This window comes from Ips typographus, linkage group LG12 (assembly GCF_016097725.1).
Source record: "Ips typographus isolate SLU linkage group LG12, UJ_Ityp_2.0, whole genome shotgun sequence".
In the NCBI taxonomy this organism is placed as follows: Eukaryota; Metazoa; Arthropoda; class Insecta; order Coleoptera; family Curculionidae; genus Ips; species Ips typographus.
In genome coordinates this window covers 2,866,646-2,888,766 of record NC_138433.1, presented here as the reverse complement: position 1 = coordinate 2,888,766, position 22,121 = coordinate 2,866,646, and the positions used below count along the sequence as shown (strand labels likewise).

Genomic DNA, 22,121 nt, shown 5'->3' with positions numbered 1-22,121 from the left:
AGTTTATTTTTGACTTATTTGTTTTTCGACTTTTTAAACTCGTTTGAGAAGTCATTTTTAACCTTTTTCCGCACTTTTTTTCGTTTTATAGTTTTTTAAAGTTTGTTTCTATTTTTTTTTGTTTTTCGACTTTTTAAAAACGTTTGAGAAGTCATTTTTAACGTTTTTCTGCACTTTTTTTCGTTTTATATTTTTTTAAAGTTTGTTTTTATTTTTTTTTGATTTTCGACCTTTTAAAAACGTTTGAGAAGTCATTTTTAACGTTTTTCTGCACTTTTTATGGTTTTATAGTTTTTTAAAGTTTGTTTTTAATTTTTTTGGTTTTTTGACTTTTTAAAAACTTTTGAGAGGTCATTTTTAACGTTTTTCTTTGCTTTTTTAAATTTTCTACTTTTTTTTCAGTTTATTTTTGACTTATTTGTTTTTCGACTTTTTAAAAACGTTTGAGAGGTCTTTTTTAACGTTTTTCTGAACTTTCTTTCGTTTCATACTTTTTTGTAAGTTAATTTTTAACTTATCTGTTTTTCGACTTTTTAAAAACGTTTGAGAAGTCATTTTTAACCTTTTTCTGCACTTTTTTTCGTTTCATAGTTTTTTAAAGTTTGTTTTTAATTTTTTTGGTTTTTTCGACTTTTTAAAAACGTTTGAGAGGTCATTTTTAACGTTTTTCTGCACTTTTTTCGTTTTATAGTTTTTTAAAGTTTGTTTTTAATTTTTTTTGTTTTTCGACTTTTTAAAAACGTTTGAGAAGTCATTTTTAATGTTTTTCTGTGCTTTTTTCAATTTTCTACTTTTTTTCAGTTTATTTTTGACTTATTTGTTTTTCGACTTTTTAAAAACGTTTGAGAGGTCATTTTTAACGTTTTTCTGTACTTTTTTCAGTTTTCTACTTTTAGATTTTATTTTTTAATTTTTTTGTTTTTCGACTTTTTAATAACGTTTGAGAGGTCATTTTTAACGTTTTTCTGTGCCTTTTGCAATTTTCTACTTTTTTTTCAGTTTATTTTTTACTTATTTGTTTTTCGACTTTTTAAAAACGTTTGAGAGGTCTTTTTTAACGTTTTTCTGCACTTTTTATCGTTTTAAGTTTTTTAAAGTTTGTTTTTAATTTTTTTGGTTTTTTTGACTTTTTAAAAACGTTTGAGAAGTCTTTTTTAACGTTTTTCTGTAGTTTTTTTCAGTTTTCTACTTTTTTATTTTATTTTCTAATTTTTTTGTTTTTCGACTTTTTAAAAACGTTTGAGAAGTCATTTTTAACGTTTTTCTGCAATTTTTTTTTCAAAAACGTGACAAATGACAGAAATGTCACTTGACGTTTCTGCGCAGACTTACCATCATCGGGATTCTCCCATAACGAGGCAATTTTGGCGACGTAGGGCAGATCGTTTTTCCTCGGTCCGGCTTTGAGTAGGACGCAATCTCCCGGTCCAATCAAATCGCCCTCTTTGTGCCTCATCGACGGGAAACATTTGCGAATCAACGTGGTTTCGTCACTCTGCACGGAAAAACAATCACGTGACAACTGTCATTCGCGTCAAAACTGTCAAAATTTGACAGTCAAAGGTTAACTCGGTTAGTTTTTTAGATATCGCAAAACTGACAGCAGCAGCGTCTTTTCCAGGAAATTTTAGCATAAAATGACGGTGAGATGACGAATTTATCTTGACAAACAAGAAAGTTGTTTTTTGCGGCTGGAAAGGGCGCCATTTGCAATTTCCGCCATTTTGAATTGAGATAGAGGGGTCGTGTTTGTACTCGTTTTCGACTAATTTGGGGTCAAGGAATTCATTCCCGCAATCAGTTTTCCGCTATCTGGCACCCAATTTGAAATTTGTTGTAATTTTAGGGCTTGCGCAGGAGATACGCAAAAATAAATGTCACCACTAGATTCCTCGTCCCTAAATTAGTAGAAAACGAATCCAAACTCAAATTTTTCCAGAAAAGTCAAAATGGCCGCCAAAGAGCGCCATTTGCAATTTCCGCCATTTTGGCTTGAGATAAAGGGTCAAGGTCAAAATTGACAGTTAAATACGTCAAAAGTGACAGATAAATAAAGACATCAAAAATGACAGTTAAATAAGTCAAAAGTGACAGTTGAATAAGTAAAAAAAATGACAATTAAATACGTCAAAAGTGACAGATGAAAAAAGTCAAAAGTCAAGTTCAGTAAATACGTCAAAAATGACAGTTAAATAAGTTAAGTAAATACGTCAAAAAATGACAGTTAAATACGTCAAAAGTGACAGTTAAAAACGTCAAAAAATGACAGTTAATTAAGTCAAAAATGACAGTTAAATAAGTTAAGTAAATACGTCAAAAAATGACAGTTAAATACGTCAAAAGTGATAGATGAAAAAAGTCAAAAGTCAAGTTCAGTAAATATGTCAAAAATGACAGTTGAATAAGTCAAAAAATGACAGATAAATAAGTCAAAAAATGACAGTTAAATACGTTAAAAGTGACAGATAAATAAGTCAAAAAATGACAGTTAAATAAGTTAAGTAAATACGTCAAAAAATGACAGTTAAATACGCCAAAAGTGACAGTTAAAAGCGTCAAAAAATGACAGTTAATTAAGTCAAAAAATGACAGTTGAATAAGTCAAAAAATGACAGATAAATAAGTCAAAAAATGACAGTTAAATACGTCAAAAGTGACAGAGGAAAAAAGTCAAAAGTCAAGTTCAGTAAATATGTCAAAAATGACAGTTGAATAAGTCAAAAAATGACAGATAAATAAGTCAAAAAATGACAGTTAAATAAGTTAAGTAAATACGTCAAAAAATGACAGTTAAATACGCCAAAAGTGACAGTTAAAAGCGTCAAAAAATGACAGTTAATTAAGTCAAAAAATGACAGTTGAATAAGTCAAAAAATGACAGTTAAATAAGCTAAGTAAATACGTCAAAAAATGACAGTTAAATACGTCAAAAGTGACAGAGGAAAAAAGTCAAAAGTCAAGTTCAGTAAATATGTCAAAAATGACAGTTGAATAAGTCAAAAAATGACAGATAAATAAGTCAAAAAATGACAGTTAAATACGTTAAAAGTGACAGATAAATAAGTCAAAAAATGACAGTTAAATAAGTTAAGTAAATACGTCAAAAAATGACAGTTAAATACGCCAAAAGTGACAGTTAAAAGCGTCAAAAAATGACAGTTGAATAAGTCAAAAAATGACAGATAAATAAGTCAAAAAATGACAGTTAAATAAGCTAAGTAAATACGTCAAAAAATGACAGTTAAATACGTCAAAAGTGACAGATGAAAAAAGTCAAAAGTCAAGTAAGTAAATACGCCAAAAGTGACAGTTAAAAACGTCAAAAAATGACAGTTAATTAAGTTAAGTAAATACGTCAAAAAATGACAGTTAAATACGTCAAAAGTGACAGATAAATAAGTCAAAAGTCAAGTAAGTATATACGTCAAAAAATGACAGTTAAATACGTCAAAAGTGACAGAAGAAACAGTCAAACGTCAAGTTAGGAAAAAACGTCAAAAAATGACAGTTAAATACGTCAAAAGTAACAGTTAAATAAATCATAAATGACAGTTTAATAAATCAAAAATTAAGTTCAGTAAATACGTCAAAAAATGACAGTTAAATACGTCAAAAGTGGCAGATGAAAAAAGTCAAAAGTCAAGTAAGTAAATACGTCAAAAGTGACAGATAAATAAGTCAAAAAATGACAGTTAAATAAGTTAAGTAAATACGTCAAAAAATGACAGTTGAAAAAGTCAAATGTCAAGTAAGTAAATACGTCAAAAGTGACAGATAAATACGTCAAAAAGTGACAGTTAAATAAGTTAAAAAATTACAGTTAAATACATCAAAAGTGACAGATGAAAAAGTCAAACGTCAAGTTAGGAAAAAACGTCAAAAAATGACAGTTAATTAAGTCAAAAATGACAGTTAAACAAGTTAAGTAAATACGTCAAAAAATGACAGTTGAAAACGTCAAATGTCAAGTTAGGTAAATACGTCAAAATTGACAGTTGAAAAAAAACAGTTTGAGAACCACTCACGTTGATAAACACTTTGCCTTCGTAGGGTTCCCCCTCCCACGTCCAACCGTTCGACCATCTTGGCAAACTGACACTCCTCCTCGTTCCCCTCCCCTCCCCCGCTTCCGTCTCGCTTTTCGCCGATTTCCGTCTCCCTCTCACACCCTTCAATCCACCCCCCGCCTCCTTCGTTTGGTTCTTCGCCAGCAAATTGTCCAACAATTTCGCCGAACAAGATTTCCGCCTTTTCTTCGTCGCCCTCTTCGTTTTGCCGCCCATCTTCGTCGCCCCCCTTCTCATCCTTCGATTGTTCGTCTGTTCCTTCGTCAATTTCGTCTTCTTCCCGCCAACCACTTTGAGACACGCCGTCGTCCGTTTCTTCCTTATGAAATCCTTGTACGAGCCGATCTTCTTTTGCTTCTTCGGCGGCGTCGGCGCCGTCCACGTTTCCTCTTTTGTTTGCGACTGTTTCCGCTTCATGTTCTTCACTTTGACGTTCTCGGCCACCGTCGCTATGCACGGAGGAAGAGGTTCTTCTTCTTCTTCTTCGATTTGGGGCGGAAGAGGAGGAGGAGGAGGAGGATGATGATCTGGAGGAGCTTCCTCCACTTCCTGATGCTCCGTCAATTCAGGAGTGCAACTCCTGAAAATTATCTACTAGAATCGTTCTGCAGAAGACAGTTCAGTGACAGCTGTCAAATTTGACAACAACTGTCAAATGTGTCAACAAATAAAAAAATGAAGTTTTACTTTGACAGCTCTACGTTCTAATCAAGACCCATTTGTGACGTAACTGACCAGGCTTCAAGGATCAATTTGACAGTTTTGACGTCACTGACAGTTGTCACGTGACACCTAAGACACTTTGACAGCTGACGTTTATGTCGCAACGGTCAAAAATCCGCTCCCATGTGCATTTGACAGTTGACAATTCAAAAAAATTGAAAGATTTCACTTTGCTAGTTCTACGTCCCGAATGAGGCTCAATTTGACAGTTGTGACGTAATTGACAGTTGTCACGTGACTCCTAAGACCCTTCCAGATGTGACACTTACGTCACAACTGTCAAAAACCCGCTCCCATCAAGCTATAAAGTGCATTTTACAAGTAAAAATCCAAAATTAACTGAAACGGTACTTTGATAGCTCTACGTCCCGAATGAGGCCCAATTTGACAGTTTTGACGTCACTGACAGTTGTCACGTGACACCTAAGACACTTTGACAGCTGACGTTTATCTTAAAACTGTCAAAAACCCGCTCCCATCAAGCTATAAAGTGTATTTTCCCAGTAAACAATCAAAATAAACTGAAACCGTACTTTGATAGCTCTACAGCACAAATGAAGCTCAATTTGACAGTTGTGACGTAACTGACAGTTGTCACGTGACTCCTAAGACACTTTGACAGCTGACGTTTATGTCGAAAATGTCAAAAAAACACTCCCATAAAGCTATAAAGTGCATTTTACCAGTAAAAATCCAAAATTAACTAAAACGGTACTTTGATAGCTTTACGTCCCGAATGAGGCTCAATTTGACAGATGTGACGTCACTGACAGTTGTCACGTGACTCCTAAGACACTTTGACAGCTGACGTTTATGTCGCAACTGTCAAAAAACCCTCCCATCAAGCTATAAAGTGCATTTTCCCAGCAAACAATCAAAATAAACTGAAACCGTACTTTCTTAGCTCTACAGCACAAATGAAGCTCAATTTGACAGTTGTGACGTAATTGACAGTTGTCACGTGACTCCTACGACACTTTGACAGCTGACGTTTATGTCGCAACTGTCAAAAAACCCGCTCCCATCAAGCTATAAAGTGCATTTTACCAGTAAAAATCGAAAATTAACTAAAACGGTACTTTGATAGCTTTACGTCCCGAATGAGGCTCAATTTGACAGTTGTGACGTTTTTGACAGCTGTCACAGTGTCTTGGAATGACGTGACAACTGTCAGCAACGTCTAAAACGTCAAAATATTCCTCACACAGAACGTAGTAGCTGTTAAAGTAACTTTAGTGCTTTTTCAAGTGTCAAAGCTTTTGAATGGGAATTTGACACTTGTGACGTCATCATCAGCTGTCAAAGTGTCCAAAGGTGAAATGACAAATGTCAAAATTGTCAAAAATGTAAAAAAAAACGTCAAAATATTCCTCACACAGAACGTAGTAGCTGTCAAAGTAACTTTAGTGCTTTTTCAAGTGTCACAGCTTTCTGAATGGCAATTTGACACTTGGGACGTCATCATCAGCTGTCAAAGTGTTCTAAAGTGAAATGACAAATGTCAGAATTGTCAAAAAATGTAAAAAAACGTCAAAATATTGCGTAGTAGCTGTTAAAGTAACTTTAGTGCTTTTTCAAGTGTCAAACATTTCTGAATGGGATTTTGACACTTGTGACATCATCATCAGCTGTCAAAGTGTCCCAAGGTAAAATGACAAATGTCAAAAAATGTAAAAAAACGTCAAAATATTCCAAACACAAAACGTAGTAGCTGTCAAAGTAACTTTAGTGCTTTTTAAAGTGTCAGAGCTTTCTGAATGGTAATTTGACACTTGTGACGTCATCATCAGCTGTCAAAGTGTCCTAAAGTGAAATGACAAATGTCAAAAATGTAAGGAAACGTCAAAATATTCCACACACCAAACGTAGTAGTGGGAAAAATGGTTTGTTTGTTTAGAGCAAGTGTCAAAGCTTCATGGAAGGGATTTTGACAGTTGTGACGTATCTGACAGCTGTCAAAGTGTCCTAAGGTGAAATAACGAATGTCAAAATTGTCAAAAATGTAAAAAAAAACGTCAAAATATTCCTCACACAGAACGTAGTAGCTGTTAAAGTAACTTTAGTGCTTTTTCAAGTGTCAAACATTTCTGAATGGCAATTTGACACTTGTGACGTCATCATCAGCTGTCAAAGTGTCCAAAGGTGAAATGACAAATGTCAAAATTGTCAAAAATGTAAGAAAACGTCAAAATATTCCTCACACAGAACGTAGTAGCTGTTAAAGTAACTTTAGTGCTTTTTCAAGTGTCAAACATTTCTGAATGGGAATTTGACACTTGTGACGTCATCATCAGCTGTCAAAGTGTCCCAAGGTGAAATGACAAATGTCAAAATTGTCAAAAATGTAAGAAAACGTCAAAATATTCCACACACCAAACTTAATGGTGGTAGAAATGGTTTTAGTTTGTTTTGCGCAAGTGTCAAAGCTTCGTGGAAGGGATTTTGACACTTGTGACGTATCTGACAGCTGTCAAAGTGTCTTGGAATGACGTGACAACTGTCAGCAACGTCTAAAACGTCAAAATATTCCTCACACAGAACGTAGTAGCTGTTAAAGTAACTTTAGTGCTTTTTCAAGTGTCAAACATTTCTGAATGGGATTTTGACACTTGTGACGTCATCATCAGCTGTCAAAGTGTCCCAAGGTGAAATGACAAATGTCAAAATTGTCAAAAAATGTAAAAAAACGTCAAAATATTCCTCACACAGAACGTAGTAGCTGTCAAAGTAACTTTAGTGCATTTTCAAGTGTCAGAGCTTTCTGAATGGCAATTTGACACTTGTGACGTCATCGTCAGCTGTCAAAGTGTCCTAAAGTGAAATGACAAATGTCAAAATTGTCAAAAAATGTAAAAAAACGTCAAAATATTCCACACACAGAACGTAGTAGCTGTCAAAGTAACTTTAGTGCTTTTTCAAGTGTCAAGAGCTTTCTGAATGGGAATTTGACACTTGTGACGTCATCATCAGCTGTCAAAGTGTCCTAAAGTGATATGACAAATGTCAAAATTGTCAAAAATGTAAGAAAACGTCAAAATATTCCACACATCAAACGTAGTAGTGGGAAAAATGGTTTGTATGTTTTGAGCAAGTGTCAAAGCTTTGTGGAAGGGATTTTGACAGTTGTGACGTATCTGACAGCTGTCAAAGTGTCTTAAGGTGAAATGACAAATGTCAAAAATGTAAAAAAACGTCAAAATATTCCAAACACAGAACGTAGTAGCTGTTAAAGTAACTTTAGGGCCTTTTCAAGTGTCAAACATTTCTGAATGGGAATTTGACACTTGTGACGTCATCATCAGCTGTCAAAGTGTCCTAAAGTAAAATGACAAATGTCAAAATTGTCAAAAATGTAAGAAAACGTCAAAATATTCCACACTCAAAACGTAGTAGTGGGAAAAATGGTTTTAGTTTGTTAAGAGCAAGTGTCAAAGCTATATGGAAGGGATTTTGACAGTTGTGACGTATCTGACAGCTGTCAAAGTGTCCCAAGGTAAAATGACAAATGTCAAAATTGTCAAAAATGTAAAAAAAACGTCAAAATATTCCTCATACAGAACGTAGTAGCTGTCAAAGTAACTTTAGTGCATTTTCAAGTGTCAAAGCTTTCTGAATGGCAATTTGACACTTGTGACGTCATCATCAGCTGTCAAAGTGTCCTAAAGTGAAATGACAAATGTCAAAATTGTCAAAAATGTAAAAAAAACGTCAAAATATTCCCCACACAAAACGTAGTAGTGGGAAAAATGGTTTTAGTTTGTTTAGAGCAAGTGTCAAAGCTATATGGAACGGATTTTTGACACTTGTGACGTATCTGACAGCTGTCAAAGTGTCTTGGAGTGACATGACATCTGACAGCTGTCACATGTGACGCATCAGACAGCTGTCAAATATGTCACAAACGGTGAAAATGAGCGGTGTTGGGTTGGGCGGCACTTACCCGGTCGATTCGTCGACGAGTTCGGGTTTGGGCGCGGGCGGCACCGCGTCCACTTTGTCCGCCTTCTCCGCCCGTTCGGGCGGACTTTCAATTTCGCGCTTGACGCAATTCTGGGCGGGATCGCACATCAGCAACGTGGCCGCCCCGTTGTTGTTGTTCATGCGAATGTGTTTCCGGACCATTTCCTTGCCGACGCGCGCCGCCCTCTTCTCCTGCTTGGGCGGCTGATGATAGTTGGCGGGAGAGGGGGCGGGCGGCATGCCGCCCGACGGCATTCCGGCCGAGCCGCGGGCGGGACTGGGCGGTCCCGTCGCGCTCACCGGTTCCAGGGGGAGGGCGAGGGCGACCGGGGGGAGCGGTTTCGAATCTTTGGGGATGTTAGACCTCTTACCTTCACCAGTAAGAGGCCCAGTATGGCCGTTTTTTGGACACGTGGTCAGTGGACATGGACAATGCTGATATGTGGCATCTGCGCAAAAGCAAAAAAACTGTCAGTTATCTGTCAAAAAAAAAAACAAAAAAACAAAATCCAACTGTCAAAAGAACGAAACGAGAGACGAAAGAAAAATTTGAAATTTGACAGTTTTGACACCATTTTAAGAATGTCACTGTCAAAATTGACACCATTGTCACGTTATTATTTCTGGCTATCAAATTTCTGCACTGTTGTCAGATTGTCAAATTACACAAAGCGAGCGTGACGTCACAATGACGTAATTTGACAATCAAAATTGGTCATTTTCCTAATTTTTTAGACAATTTCTGCGACGTTGCCAAATTGATCATTTTCTTAACTTTCTAGCCAATTTCTGCAATGATGCCAAATTGACAATTTTCTAAAAATCACATTTCTGCAACGTTGCGTAATTGGTCATTTTTTTATTTTTTTACCGAATTTCTGCAACGTTGTCAAAATGGTCATTTTTCTAATTTTCTAGACAATCTCTGCAACGTTGCCAAATTGACAATTTTCCTAATTTTCTACTCAATCTCTGCAACGTTGCCTAATTGGTCATTTTCTTATTTTTTTACCGAATTTCTGCAACGTTGCCAAAATGGTCATTTTTCTAATTTTCTAGACAATCTCTGCAACGTTGCCAAATTTTAATTTTTTTTAAATCACATTTCGGCAACGTTGCCAAATTGGTTATTTTCTTATTTTTTACCGAATTTCTGCGACGTTGCCAAATTGGTAATTTTCCTAATTTATTACCGAATTTCTTCAACGTTGCCAAATTGAAAGTTTTCTAAAAGTTACAATTCTGCGACGTTGCCAAAATGGTCATTTTCCTAATTTACAAGCCAATGTCTGCAACGATGCCAAATTGAATATTTTTCTCATTTTTTAGACAATTTTTACAACGTTGCCAAATTGGTCATTTTCCTAATTTTTTAGGCAATTTCTGCAACGTTGCCAAATTGACAATTTTCTCAAAATTACATTTCTGCGACGTTGTCAAATTGGTCATTTTCCGTTGCAGAAATGTAGCAACGTTGCCAAATTGTCATTTAAAAAAATAACTTTTCTGCGACGTTGCCAAATTGGTAATTTTCCTAATTTACAAGCCAATTTCTGCGACGTTGCCAAATTGATCATTTTCTTAATTTTTTAGACAATTTCTGCAACGTTGCCAAATTGGTCATTTTCCTAATTTTCTAGACAATTTCTGCGACGTTGTCAAAATGGTCATTTTCCTAATTTTCTAGCCAATTTGTGCAACGTTGCCAAATTTCAATTTTTTTTAAATCACATTTCGGCAACGTTGCCAAATTGGTTATTTCCTTATTTTTCTTACCGTATTTCTGCGTCGTTGCCAAATTGGTCATTTTCCTAATTTACTAGCCAATTTCTGCAACGTTGCCAAATTGACAATTTTCTAAAAGTTACATTTCTGCCACGTTGCCAAAATGGTCATTTTCCTAAGTTTTTACACAATTTCTACAACGTTGCCAAATTAATAATTTTCCTAATTTACTAGCCAATTTCTGCAACGTTGCCAAATTGACAATTTTCTAAAAATCACATTTCTGCAACGTTGCCAAATTGGTCATTTTCTTATTTTTTTACCGAATTTCTGCAACGTTGCCAAATTGACAATTTTCCTAATTTACTAGCCCATTTCTGCAACGTTGCCAAATTGACAATTTTCTAAAAATCACCTTTCTGCAACGTTGCCAAATCGGTCATTTTCTTAATTTTTTTACCGAATTTCTGCGACGTTGCCAAATTAGTCATTTTCCTAATTTTATAGACAATTTCTGCAAGGTTGTCAAATTGCCAATTTTCAAAAAAAAAAAAAAAAACATTTCTGCAACGTTGCCAAATTGGTGATATTCATAAAATATTATCGAATTTATGCCATGTTGCCAAATTGTCATTTTTTTCCAAAAATCACTTAAAAATTGTAAATAATCGCATTTTGGCAACGTTGCCAAACTAACCATTTTCCTAATTTAGCAGCTAGTTTTTGCAATGTTGTCAAATTGTCAATTTTCCAAAAAATCATAAATATTCGCATTTCTGCAACGTTGCCAAACTTACCAATTCTCCAATTTTGTCTAAAATACTGGCAATGTTGCCAAATTGACAATTTTCCAAAAGAATACTTGAAAATCGTAAATAATCGCAATTTGGCAACGTTGCCATCCCCACCATTTTACCAGTTTAGTAGCCAATTTTTACAATGTTGTCAAATTTCCAAAAAAAAAAAACACTTGAATACCAAAAATGATCACACTTCGGCAACGTTGCCAAACTGACCATTCTCCTAATTTAGCAGCTAGTTTTTGCAATGTTGTCAATTTTCCAAAAAAATCATTACTGCAACGTTGCCAAATTCACCAATTTTCTGCATTTTTCTCTAAAATAGTTGCCAACTTATCAAAAAAATTGTATACCCCCCCCCCTTAAAAAATGTCAAAAAGTGTCAAAGTGCCATTTTGCAAACAGTTTGACAGTTGTCAAAAACACAACAACAACAAACAGCACGCGTTCAAAGTGTATTTAGTGACATGAAATGTCAAAATTGTCAAAAAGTGTCAACAGACAGTTGTCAAAAATTCGATAAGAAAAAACGTGTCAAAATTGTTGCCAAATTGTCATTTTTCCCAGTTTTTGCAACGTTGCCAAACTGACGGATTATCCAAAATTGGTGTAAATTTTTTGCATTGTTGCCACGTTGACGTGTGTCATTTCGTAATCGGCGCGTAACGTAACCGTCCAACTGTCATCCGTCAAAAGTTTGACAGTTTTGACAGCTGTCAAAAAAATGCCGATACTCACTGATGTATTGTATCGCTCGAGTGGGCGTGTGCGAGTAACACGGGGGCGGCGGCAAGCCGTAGGCGGAAGGATAGTAGTGGGGGGCGGGGGCGGGCTGATACGGATCGACCAAAGTGGGCGGGGCGGGGGGCGGCGCCGGATACGGCTCCAATAGGGCGGGCGGCGCCGTCGTTCCGCCCCCGTACGTCCCCGCCCCCGTAACGGCCGCTGCCTGCACCATCTGCAAAACAAACGCGCACAAGTGTCACAGCTGATCTGACAGCTGTCAGAGTGTCACGTGACAACTGTCAGCTACGTCACAAATGTCAAAGTGTCACTCACACAGACCGTAGTTGCTTCAAAAGTGACTCGAGTAGGTTTTAAAGTGTCAAAGCGCTCTAAAAGGGATTTTGACAGTTGTGACGTATCTGACAGCTGTCAAAGTGTTTTAGGATGACACGAGAACTGTCAGCTACGTCACAAATGTCAAAGTGTCACTCACACAGACCGTAGTTGTCTCAAAAGTGACTCGAGTATATTTCGAAGTGTCAAAGCGCTATAAAAGGGATTTTGACAGTTGTGACGTAACTGACAGCTGTCAAAGTGTCTTAGGGTAACACAACATATGTCAACTACGTCACAAATGTCAAAATGTCACTCACACAGACCGGAGTTGCTTCAAAAGTGACTCGAGTAGGTTTTAAAGTGTCAAAGCGCTATAAAGGGGATTTTGACAGTTGTGACGTAACTGACGGCTGTCACAGTGTCTTAGGGTAACACAACATATGTCAGCTACGTCAAAAATGTCAAAATGTCACTCACACAGACCGGAGTTGCTTCAAAAGTGACTCGAGTAGGTTTTGAAGTGTCAAAGCGCTCTAAAAGGGATTTTGACAGTTGTGACGTATCTGACAGCTGTCAAAGTGTCTTAGGGTGACATGACAACTGTCGGCTACGTCACAAATGTCAAAATGTCACTCACACAGACCGTAGCTGCCTCAAAAGTGACTCGAGTATATTTTAAAGTGTCAAAGCGCTCTAAAAGGGATTTTGACAGTTGTGACGCGACTGACAGCTGTCAAAAGTGTCATTTTCGCACTCACCTGTTGATTCGGTTGCGTGGAGGGGGGATACAACTCGCCCGCGTAGTACGGATAACGGTGGTAGGGGGCGGCGTACTTGGAGTGTCGCAGAAAGGCGGCAGGGGGCGCGGCCGCCGTCGGATAGCACAAATCATGGTGGGAATAGGGCGGGGTTTGGGGCGGGGGCGGCGTCTGATAGTGGTAGGGGGGCGGGCAGGGGTACGAGTGGTACTGGTACCGGTACGAGGGGTGGGGCAGCGGGGGCGGTAGTTCCTTCGTGCCCGCCGTCACCGACGTAATAATCACCTGCGTTTCGATTGGTTCGATTAGAATTTTTACTCGCCTGCGATTGGTCGGGGTGGAAAGCACCTCGTTGTCGGACGAGTCGCCATTGGTCGAGCCGGGGGCGGGCGGCGCTGGCTGCTGATTGGTCGACGAGCTCAACGAGGTGGGGGAAGCGTCGGAGAGGGGAACGCTTTTCGGGAGGGGGGGTTGACCGTGACCTAACGGCACCGAGATTAACGGACCTGCTGGTTGGTAGTAACCTGAAAAATTACAAAAATTAATTATTTTTGAATTTTTCAAAATTTTTGAAAATTGAAAAAACCTGTCAAAATGACATTTTTAATACTGCAAATTAATTTTACGTCATTTTAAAAATTTTAAAAAGTCAAATTCCATAAAAAAAACATTTTTTGAAATTTTTAAAAATTTTTGAAAAATTAAAAAACCTGTCAAAATTACATTTTAAATACTGCAAATTAATTTTAGGTCATTTTAAAAATTCTAAAAAATCAATTTCCATCAAAAAAATACACTTTTTGAGTTTTTTCAAAATTTTTGAAAATCGAAAAAACCTGTCAAAATGACATTTTTAACAATAAAAAACAATTTTACGTCATTTTAAAAATTCTAAAAAATCAAATTCCATCAGAAAAACAGGTTTTTTGAGTTTTTTCAAAATTTTTGAAAATCGAAAAACCCTGTCAAAATGACATTTTTAATCAGGCAAATCAATTTTACGTCATTTTAAAAATTCTAAAAAATCAAATTCTATCAGAAAAACACGTTTTTTGAGTTTTTTCAAAATTTTTGTGAATCGAAAAAACCTGTCAAAATGGCATTTTAAGTACTGCAAATTAATTTTACGTCATTTTAAAAATTCTAAAAAATCAAATTCCATCAGAAAAACACACTTTTTTAATTTTTTCAAAATTTTTGAAAATTGAAAAAACCTGTCAAAATGACAGTTTTAATGAGGCAAATTAATTTTACGTCATTTTAAAAATTCAAAAAAATCAAATCCCATCAGAAAAACACGTTTTTTGAGTTTTTTCTAAATTTTTGAAAATTGAAAAAACCTGTCAAAATGACATTTTTAATACTGCGAATTCATTTTACGTCGTTTTAAATTTTCCAAAAAATCAATTTCCATCAAAAAACACACTTTTTGAATTGTTTAAAAAATTTTGAAAATCGAAAAAAACCTGTCAAAATGACATCTTTAATTAGGCTAACCAATTTTACGTCTTTTTAAAAATTCTAAAAAATCAAATTCCATAAAAAAAAACACAGTTTTTGAAATTTTTAAAAAATTTTGAGAAATTAAAAGACCTGTCAAAATGACATTTTAAATACTGCAAATTAATTTTATGTTATTTTAAGAATTCTATAAAATCAAGTTCCATCAAAAAACACACTTTTTGAAATTTTTCAAAATTTTTTTGAAAATCGAAAAAACCTGTCAAAATGACATCTTTAATTAGGCTAACCAATTTTACACCTTTTTATAAATTCTAAAAAATCAAATTCAATCAGAAAAACACGTTTTTTGATGTTTTTTTAATTTTTGAGAATTGAAAAAACCTGTCAAAATGACAGTTTTAATCAGGCAAATCAATTTTACGTCATTTTAAAAATTCTAAAAAATTAAATTCCTTAAAAAAACACACTTTTTGAATTTTTTCAAAAAATTTTTTTAAATTGAAAAAAAAAAAACGTCAAAATTGTCAAAATGACACTTTAATTGACAAAAATCGATTTTACATAATTTTAAAAATTCTAGAATGTTTTTGGAAGCTCGTAGACGTTTTGGAAGCTTTTAGAAACTTCCAGAATATGCTGGAAAGTTTCTGGAAAGGTTCTGAAAGCTTTTGGAAGCTTCTAGATAATCTAGAAATTTCTAGAAACAGCTGGAATGTACTGGAAAGAATTCTGGAAGGTTTCAGAACCTTCTAGAAGCTTACCGAAGATCTGAAAACTTCTAAAAACTTCCAGAATGTGCTGGAAAGTTACTGGAAGCTTCTAGACATTCTAGAAAATTTTAGAAACAGCTGGAATGTACTGGAAAGAATTCTGGAAGGTTCTGAATGCTTTTCAAAGGTTACAGAAGTTCTGAAAATTTCTAAAAACTTCCAGAATATGCTGGAAAGTTTCTGGAAGCTTCTGAAAGCTTCTAGACATTCTAGAAAATTTTAGAAACAGCTGAAATGTACTGGAAAGTTTCTGGAAGATTCTGAACGCTTTTGGAAGCTTCTAGATATTCTAGAAAATGTTAGAAAGAATTCTGGAAGGTTCTGAAAGCTTTTCAAAGCTTACAGAAGTTCTGGAAGCTTCTAAAAACTTCCAGAATATGCTGGAAAGTTTCTAGAAGCTTTTGAAAGCTTCTAGACATTCCATAAATTTCTAGAAACAGCTGGAATGTACTGGAAAGGATTCTGGAAGATTTTAGAAGCTTCTAGATATTCTAGAAAATTTTAGAAACAGCTGGAATGTACTGGAAAGGATTCTGGAAGGGGTAAAAACTTCCAAAATATGCTGGAAAGTTTCTAGAAGCTTTTGGAAGCTTCTAGATATTCTAGAAAATTTCAGAAACATCTGGAATCTTTTGGAACGTTCTGGATGCTGTTCAAAGCTTGCAGAAGTCCTGGAAGCTTCCGGAAACGTGCGAGAAAGTTCTGGCGCGTGACGTCATCGCAATTTACTTTGATTCGCACTGTACTGTAGTGGAATTGCGGCCGGTAAAATCGATTTCTACTCGATTATAATAGAGAAAGAGAGAGAGAGAGAGGTCAGAGTGTGTAAAATGTAAAGAGAAAGTGCACGAGATCTTCCTTGGCACGGTTAAAATGCGCGATTTCTACTTTTTTTGAGGTTAAAAGTTAAGGCTTAAATTCGCCAGTCTCGGTTAAAGTTAACCGCTATCGGTTAAGTCGGTCAAGGACTTTTATTGGCCGATTTATGGTTAATAAACAGGTTAATACGAAAAAAACTGTTCGCCGACTGGTTTGTCGGTGCACACCTGATCGCCGGCGGCCATTCAAACCGTAAAAAACACCAGAGACAACTTTGACGCCCTCTAGCGGCCGAACGGGGCGACTTAGCCCGGTCCTGTCAACGTCACGTGATAGCCCCGTTTATTAGCTTTGTTTTGTTTTCTGTCGTGTTTTACCGGAATGTTTCAAATAAGCGAGTTATTTGAGATTGAATGGGAAAATGTACGGAATTTTTACTCAAAATGACTAGTTTTCTTGGCCTACTATACTGACAGCGGCCATTTTGGATTTCGAGCTGTCAAAGTGACTTTTTCTACTAAGTTTGACCTGGGGAACCCGAATCTGGTGTCTGTTTTGCTGTAACTGGGACAGTTTTGACAGTGTCCTTGGATTTGTGACGTTTTTGACAGTTTTCAGGGCGTGGCACCCTAAAAAAATGACATTTCGATAAATGACACCTCACGTCACGTTTCCACCGTTAACCTAAACTAATTAGGGCAGAGAAAGTTGATTTTTAAAATTCAAAATTTTTCCAAAAAAATTCCTGGGGTCCCCCCTTAGAAAAATGTCAAAAATCCAGTTTTTTAATATTTCACGTCAAACGGTGACTTTTACAAAAAAATGTTATTTTTAATAAAAGTTGTGTTTCACCGAGTTGCATTCATGGTAAAAATTTCACAACGCAAACTCAAACCGTTTTGGAGATATCGAGGAAAATGTCCGAAAAAAATTAATCAACTTTGACGCGCTCTAGCGGCCAAACGGCGCAACCTAGCCAGGTCCTGTCAACGTCACGTGATAGCCCCATTCGTAAGCTATCATTGATCATCTGACACGTATATACGGAATGTTCCAAAAAAGCGAGTTATTTAGGATTTTTTGTAAAAGTGCACCGAATTTTGGTTCAAAAGTGGGTTTTTCTTGGCCTACTATACTGACCGCGGCCATATTGGATTTTGACTTGTCAAAGTGACTTTTTCTACTAAACTTGACCTGGGGAACACGAATTTAATGTCGGTTTTGCTCTAGCTGCCGCCATTTTGTCACTGACCTGGTAATTAGGGCATTTTTGACAGTTTTCAGGGCGTGACACCCTAAAAAAATGACATTTCGACAAATGACACCTCACGTCACATTTCCACCATTAATCTAAACTAATTAAGACAAAAAAAATCAATTTTCAAAATTCAAAATTTTTCCAAAAAAATTCCTGTGGTCCCCCCTTAGAAAAATGTCAAAAATCTAGTTTTTTAATTTTTTACGTCAAACGGTGACTTTTACAAAAAAATGTTATTTATAATAAAAGTTGCGTTTTACCGAGTTGCATAAAAGGTAAAAATTTCACACCCATAACTCAAACCGTTTTGGAGATATTTAAGAAAATGTTTGAAAAAAGTGAATCAACTTTGACTCCCTCTAGCGGCGAAACGGTGCAACTTAGCCAGGTCATGTCAACGTCACGTGACAGCCCCATTCATTAGCCACCTTTGATCATCTGATACGTTTATACAGAATGTTTCAAATAAGCGAGTTATTTAGGATTTTTTGTAAAAGTGCACTGAATTTTGCTTCAAAAGTGGGTTTTTCTTGGCCTACTATACTAACGGCGGCCATATTGGATTCCGACCTGTCAAGGTGGCCATTTTGACTAATTTTAGCCTGGAGAACACGAATTTAATGTCCGTTTTGCTCTAGTTTGCAAAATTTTGTCAGTGACGTTTTTGACAGTCCGAAAAAAGTTAATCAACTTTGACGCGCTCTAGCGGCCAAACGGCGCAACCTAGCCAGGTCCTGTCAACGTCACGTGATAGCCCCATTCGTAAGCTATCATTGATCATCTGACACGTTTATGCAGAATGTTTCAAATAAGCGAGTTATTGGGGATTTTTTGGAAAAGTGCACCGAAATTTTGTCCAAATGACGGTTTTACCTGACCGCGGCCATATTGGATTTTGACCTGTCAAAATGACTTTTTCCACTAAATTTCACCTGGGAACACGATTTTCATGACAGTTTCACTCGAACTGCACAGATTTTGACCAAAACATTGTTCTAATTACTGTCATTTTTGACAGGTGACAATTATTGTCTAAAATTGCATTTACTTAGTTCCTGTCAAAATTCAAAAAAAAAACACATTTTAGGCCATTTTTGTCACTTTCTGGTAAAGTTAACCTCAACCTAATTTTGACAGATACTTTGTTGCAATAACTGTCATTTTTGACAGGTGACAATTTTTGTTAAAATTTGCTGGTTTCCTGTCAAAAATACATTTTAGGCAAATATTCAAATTTTCTGGTTAAGTTAACCGGATTTTGACAAGAACATTGTTCCAATTACTGTCATTTTTGACAGGTCACTAACAATGTCAAAAATTGTCTTTTCTGACTTTATGTCAAAATTCAAAAATACATTTTAGGACAGTTTTCACACTTTCTGTTAACTTTTAACCTTAACTTAGCCAAAAATCGTCCGACTCACCAGCCCGACCAAGTGACCATTTTGACAGTTAATAACTCGGTTATTTGACAGGTTACGTCAAAATGTCAAAGAAGGTAAAAGATAGTCCAGACTATGAGGTTTCCAAAAATATGATTACATGAAGCTGTATCGTTGCTGGTTTGGCCGCTAGAGGGCGCCAAAACCCAGCTTGTCAAACTAAAATTGCAGTTTTAACCATTTTGACAATTTTCTATTTGACAGTTAATAACTCAGTTATTTGACAAGTTACGTCAAAATGTCAAAGAAGGTAAAAGATAGTCCGGATTATGAGGTTTCCAAAAATATGATTACATGAAGCTGTTAATTTGCTGGTTTGGCCGCTAGAAGGCGCCAAAAACCAGCTTGTCAGACCCAAATTGCAGTGTTAACCATTTTGACAATCTTCTCTTTGACAGTGAATAACTCGGTTATTTGACAACTTACGTCAAAATGTCAAAGAAAGTAAAAGATAGTCCAGACTATGAGGTTTTCAAAAATATGATTACATAAGACTGTATCGTTACTGGTTTGGCCGCTAGAGGGCGGCAAAACCCAGCTTGTCAAACTAAATAGTCATTTTGACATTGTTTCCTTTGACAGTTAATAACTCGGTTATTTGACAAGTTACGTCAAAATGTCAAAGAAAGTAAAAGATAGTCCGGATTATGAGGTTTCCAAAAATATGATCACATAAGACTGTATCGTTACTGGTTTGGCCGCTAGAGGGCGCGAAAAACCAGCTTGTCAGACCAAAACTGCCCTGTTAACCATTTTGACAATCTTCTCTTTGACAGTGAATAATTCGGTTATTTGACAAGTAACGTCAAAATGTCAAAGAAGGTAAAAGATAGTCCAGACTATGAGGTTTTCAAAAATATGATTACATGAAGCTGTATCTTTGCTGGTTTGGCCGCTAGAGGGCGCCAAAACTCAGCTTGTCAAACTAAATGGTAATTTTGACATTGTTCCCTTTGACAGTGAATAACTCGGTTATTTGACAAGTTACGTCAAAATGTCAAAGAAGGTAAAAGACAGTCCAGACTATGAGGTTTCCAAAAATACGATTACACGAAGCTGCATCTGTATGTGACAGGTAATTTTGACAGTTTGCAGCCGGAATTTTGTTGATTCGAACGGGCTAGACGCGCGTTTTACCACTTTTACCATCGACATATTAATAATAGCGAAACGACGGACGTGCGCGCGTATTTATAGGTTTACGACCGCGAAAGATAAAAATATCCCAAACGAAAAATTATCGAGAATTTAGCGTATTTGAGGCTGAAAAATCATCAAAAAAAAACCCAGTTTACAATCGAACAATTCAGCCAATTTTAGGGTTTCTTATCGTGTAAACAGGGTTTTTTCCATTTCCCAGAAGTCGATTAGATAAACGAACGAATGAGGAAAATGTGGCAACGTTGCAAATTTGGCAAAAAAAAACGTGGAAAATGTGACAATATTGCAAATTTGGCAACATTGCAAAAAATTACAATTTGGCAAAACTGTTAAGATTTTATCAAAAATTCCAAAAAATAGTAAATTTGGCAACATTGCAAAAAAATTTCCACAAATTAAAAAAAATAGTAAGTTTGGCAACATTGCAAAAAAATACAATTTGGCAAAACTGTTAACGTTTTATCAAAAATTAAAAAAAATAGTAAATTTGGCAACATTGCAAACAATTTTACACAAATTAAGAAAACATATCATTTGGCAACATTGCGAAAATTTTATCAAAAATGGCAATTAGGCAACGTTGCAAATATTTGTTGGTAAATTAGGAAAAATGCCAATTTGGCAACATTGCTACATTTTTATAAGAAATTGGTAGTGTTACAGTTTTACTGACGTAATTTTGACAGCTGTCACTGAAATGTCACATGTCTGACACGTTAAGCAAGTTTGACAGTTTTACAGCTTCATGGATGTCATTTTGACAGCTGTCACTGAAATGTCACATTGAATTACACGTCAAATACAATATCCAGCTTCAAATACGACCATGGAGGTGTAAAATACAGTCAAACTACTATTTTACAGTGAATTTGCTATGCAAAGCAAGTTTGACAGTTTTACAGCTTCATGGACGTCATTTTGACAGTTGACGTTCGAATATTAGTCCACTAATATGTCAAATAAGCCCTATTCTGGCCAAAAAAACCAGTCAAACCAGACTTATGGAGGTATAAAACAGTAAAACACACGTCAAATCACTTTTCAAAACAAATCAGCTATACCAAGCAAGTTTGACAGTTTTACACCTTCATGGACGTAATTTTGACAGCTGTCACCGAAATGTCACATTGAATCACGCGTCAAATACACATTTTGACAGCTGTCACTGAAATGTCAAACTGAATTACACGTCAAACACTGTTAAATTACAATTTAAAGTGACTCTGTTAAGTTAAGCAAGTTTGACAGTTTTACAGTTTTAGGGACGCAATTTTGACAGCTGTCACTGAAATTTCACATTGAATCACACGTCAAATACACATTTTGACAGCTGTCACTGAAATGTCAAATTGAATCACACGTCAAACACTGTTAAATTACAATTTAAAGTGACTCTGTTAAGTTAAGCAAGTTTGACAGTTTTACGGACGCAATTTTGACAGTTGACGTTTGAAAATTAGAATTTTGACAGTTGACAATGTCAATTTACCGATACGTCAAATAAAAAAACAAAAAAACTAGCTCGTGGAGGTATAAAAGCGCGAAAGTCGTTAAGGCTCAAATTGCCTCGAAAAACCTGGACGTTTCAATGGGATTTCCCGCAGTAAAGCGGGGGAATGACGAGCAAAAATCGCCTTTACGCACAACGAACCTTTCAACAAGCAGGCGAGCATCACATCCCTTAAGGGGGGCATACTTAAGGGGGGCACCGCGTAAGCTGCCATCGAATGCGTGCATCCCAGCAATAATTGCTCTTTTGCCGACGTTTCGCACAATTTACACGGGATTTTCATCGTGGCAACACCGCAAAAACAAAACACAATCACCGCATTTTATCGCGTCACCCTGTATATTCTCCGCTTGGACTGTAAACGCATTTTACCGCATCACCCTGTATATTGTCAGCCTGTAAACGCAGTTTACCGCACGATTTGCACGAGTGAACTAACCTTTTTCCGATCGGGTTCACTTTACTCCGTTGTAAACCTCGTTTTCCCTCTCTCTCTTTCTCTCGCGGCCAATCAGAGTGGAGGGAGTGACGTCACGCCAGTCACCGCTACCCGCGATGATCTGGATTTGATCTTGAATGTGTTTTTGCGCGTGTGTGTGAAA

At 36.2% G+C, this 22,121-nt stretch overlaps 1 protein-coding gene across 1 annotated transcript in view; it reads right to left on the bottom strand.

The window, feature by feature from the left end:
* Positions 1-22,121, bottom strand: part of Hers (Histone gene-specific Epigenetic Repressor in late S phase) — a 65,002-nt gene that overhangs the window by 6,188 nt on the left and 36,693 nt on the right. Inside the window, exons 5-10 of the mRNA XM_081991048.1 lie at positions 13,444-13,619; positions 13,096-13,380; positions 12,014-12,233; positions 8,731-9,199; positions 4,026-4,647; positions 1,333-1,495 (exon numbers count right to left, since the gene is read on the bottom strand). Of these exons, the coding sequence (XP_081847174.1) occupies positions 1,333-1,495; positions 4,026-4,647; positions 8,731-9,199; positions 12,014-12,233; positions 13,096-13,380; positions 13,444-13,619 (1,935 nt within the window). The remainder of the gene's footprint in view (positions 1-1,332; positions 1,496-4,025; positions 4,648-8,730; positions 9,200-12,013; positions 12,234-13,095; positions 13,381-13,443; positions 13,620-22,121) is intronic.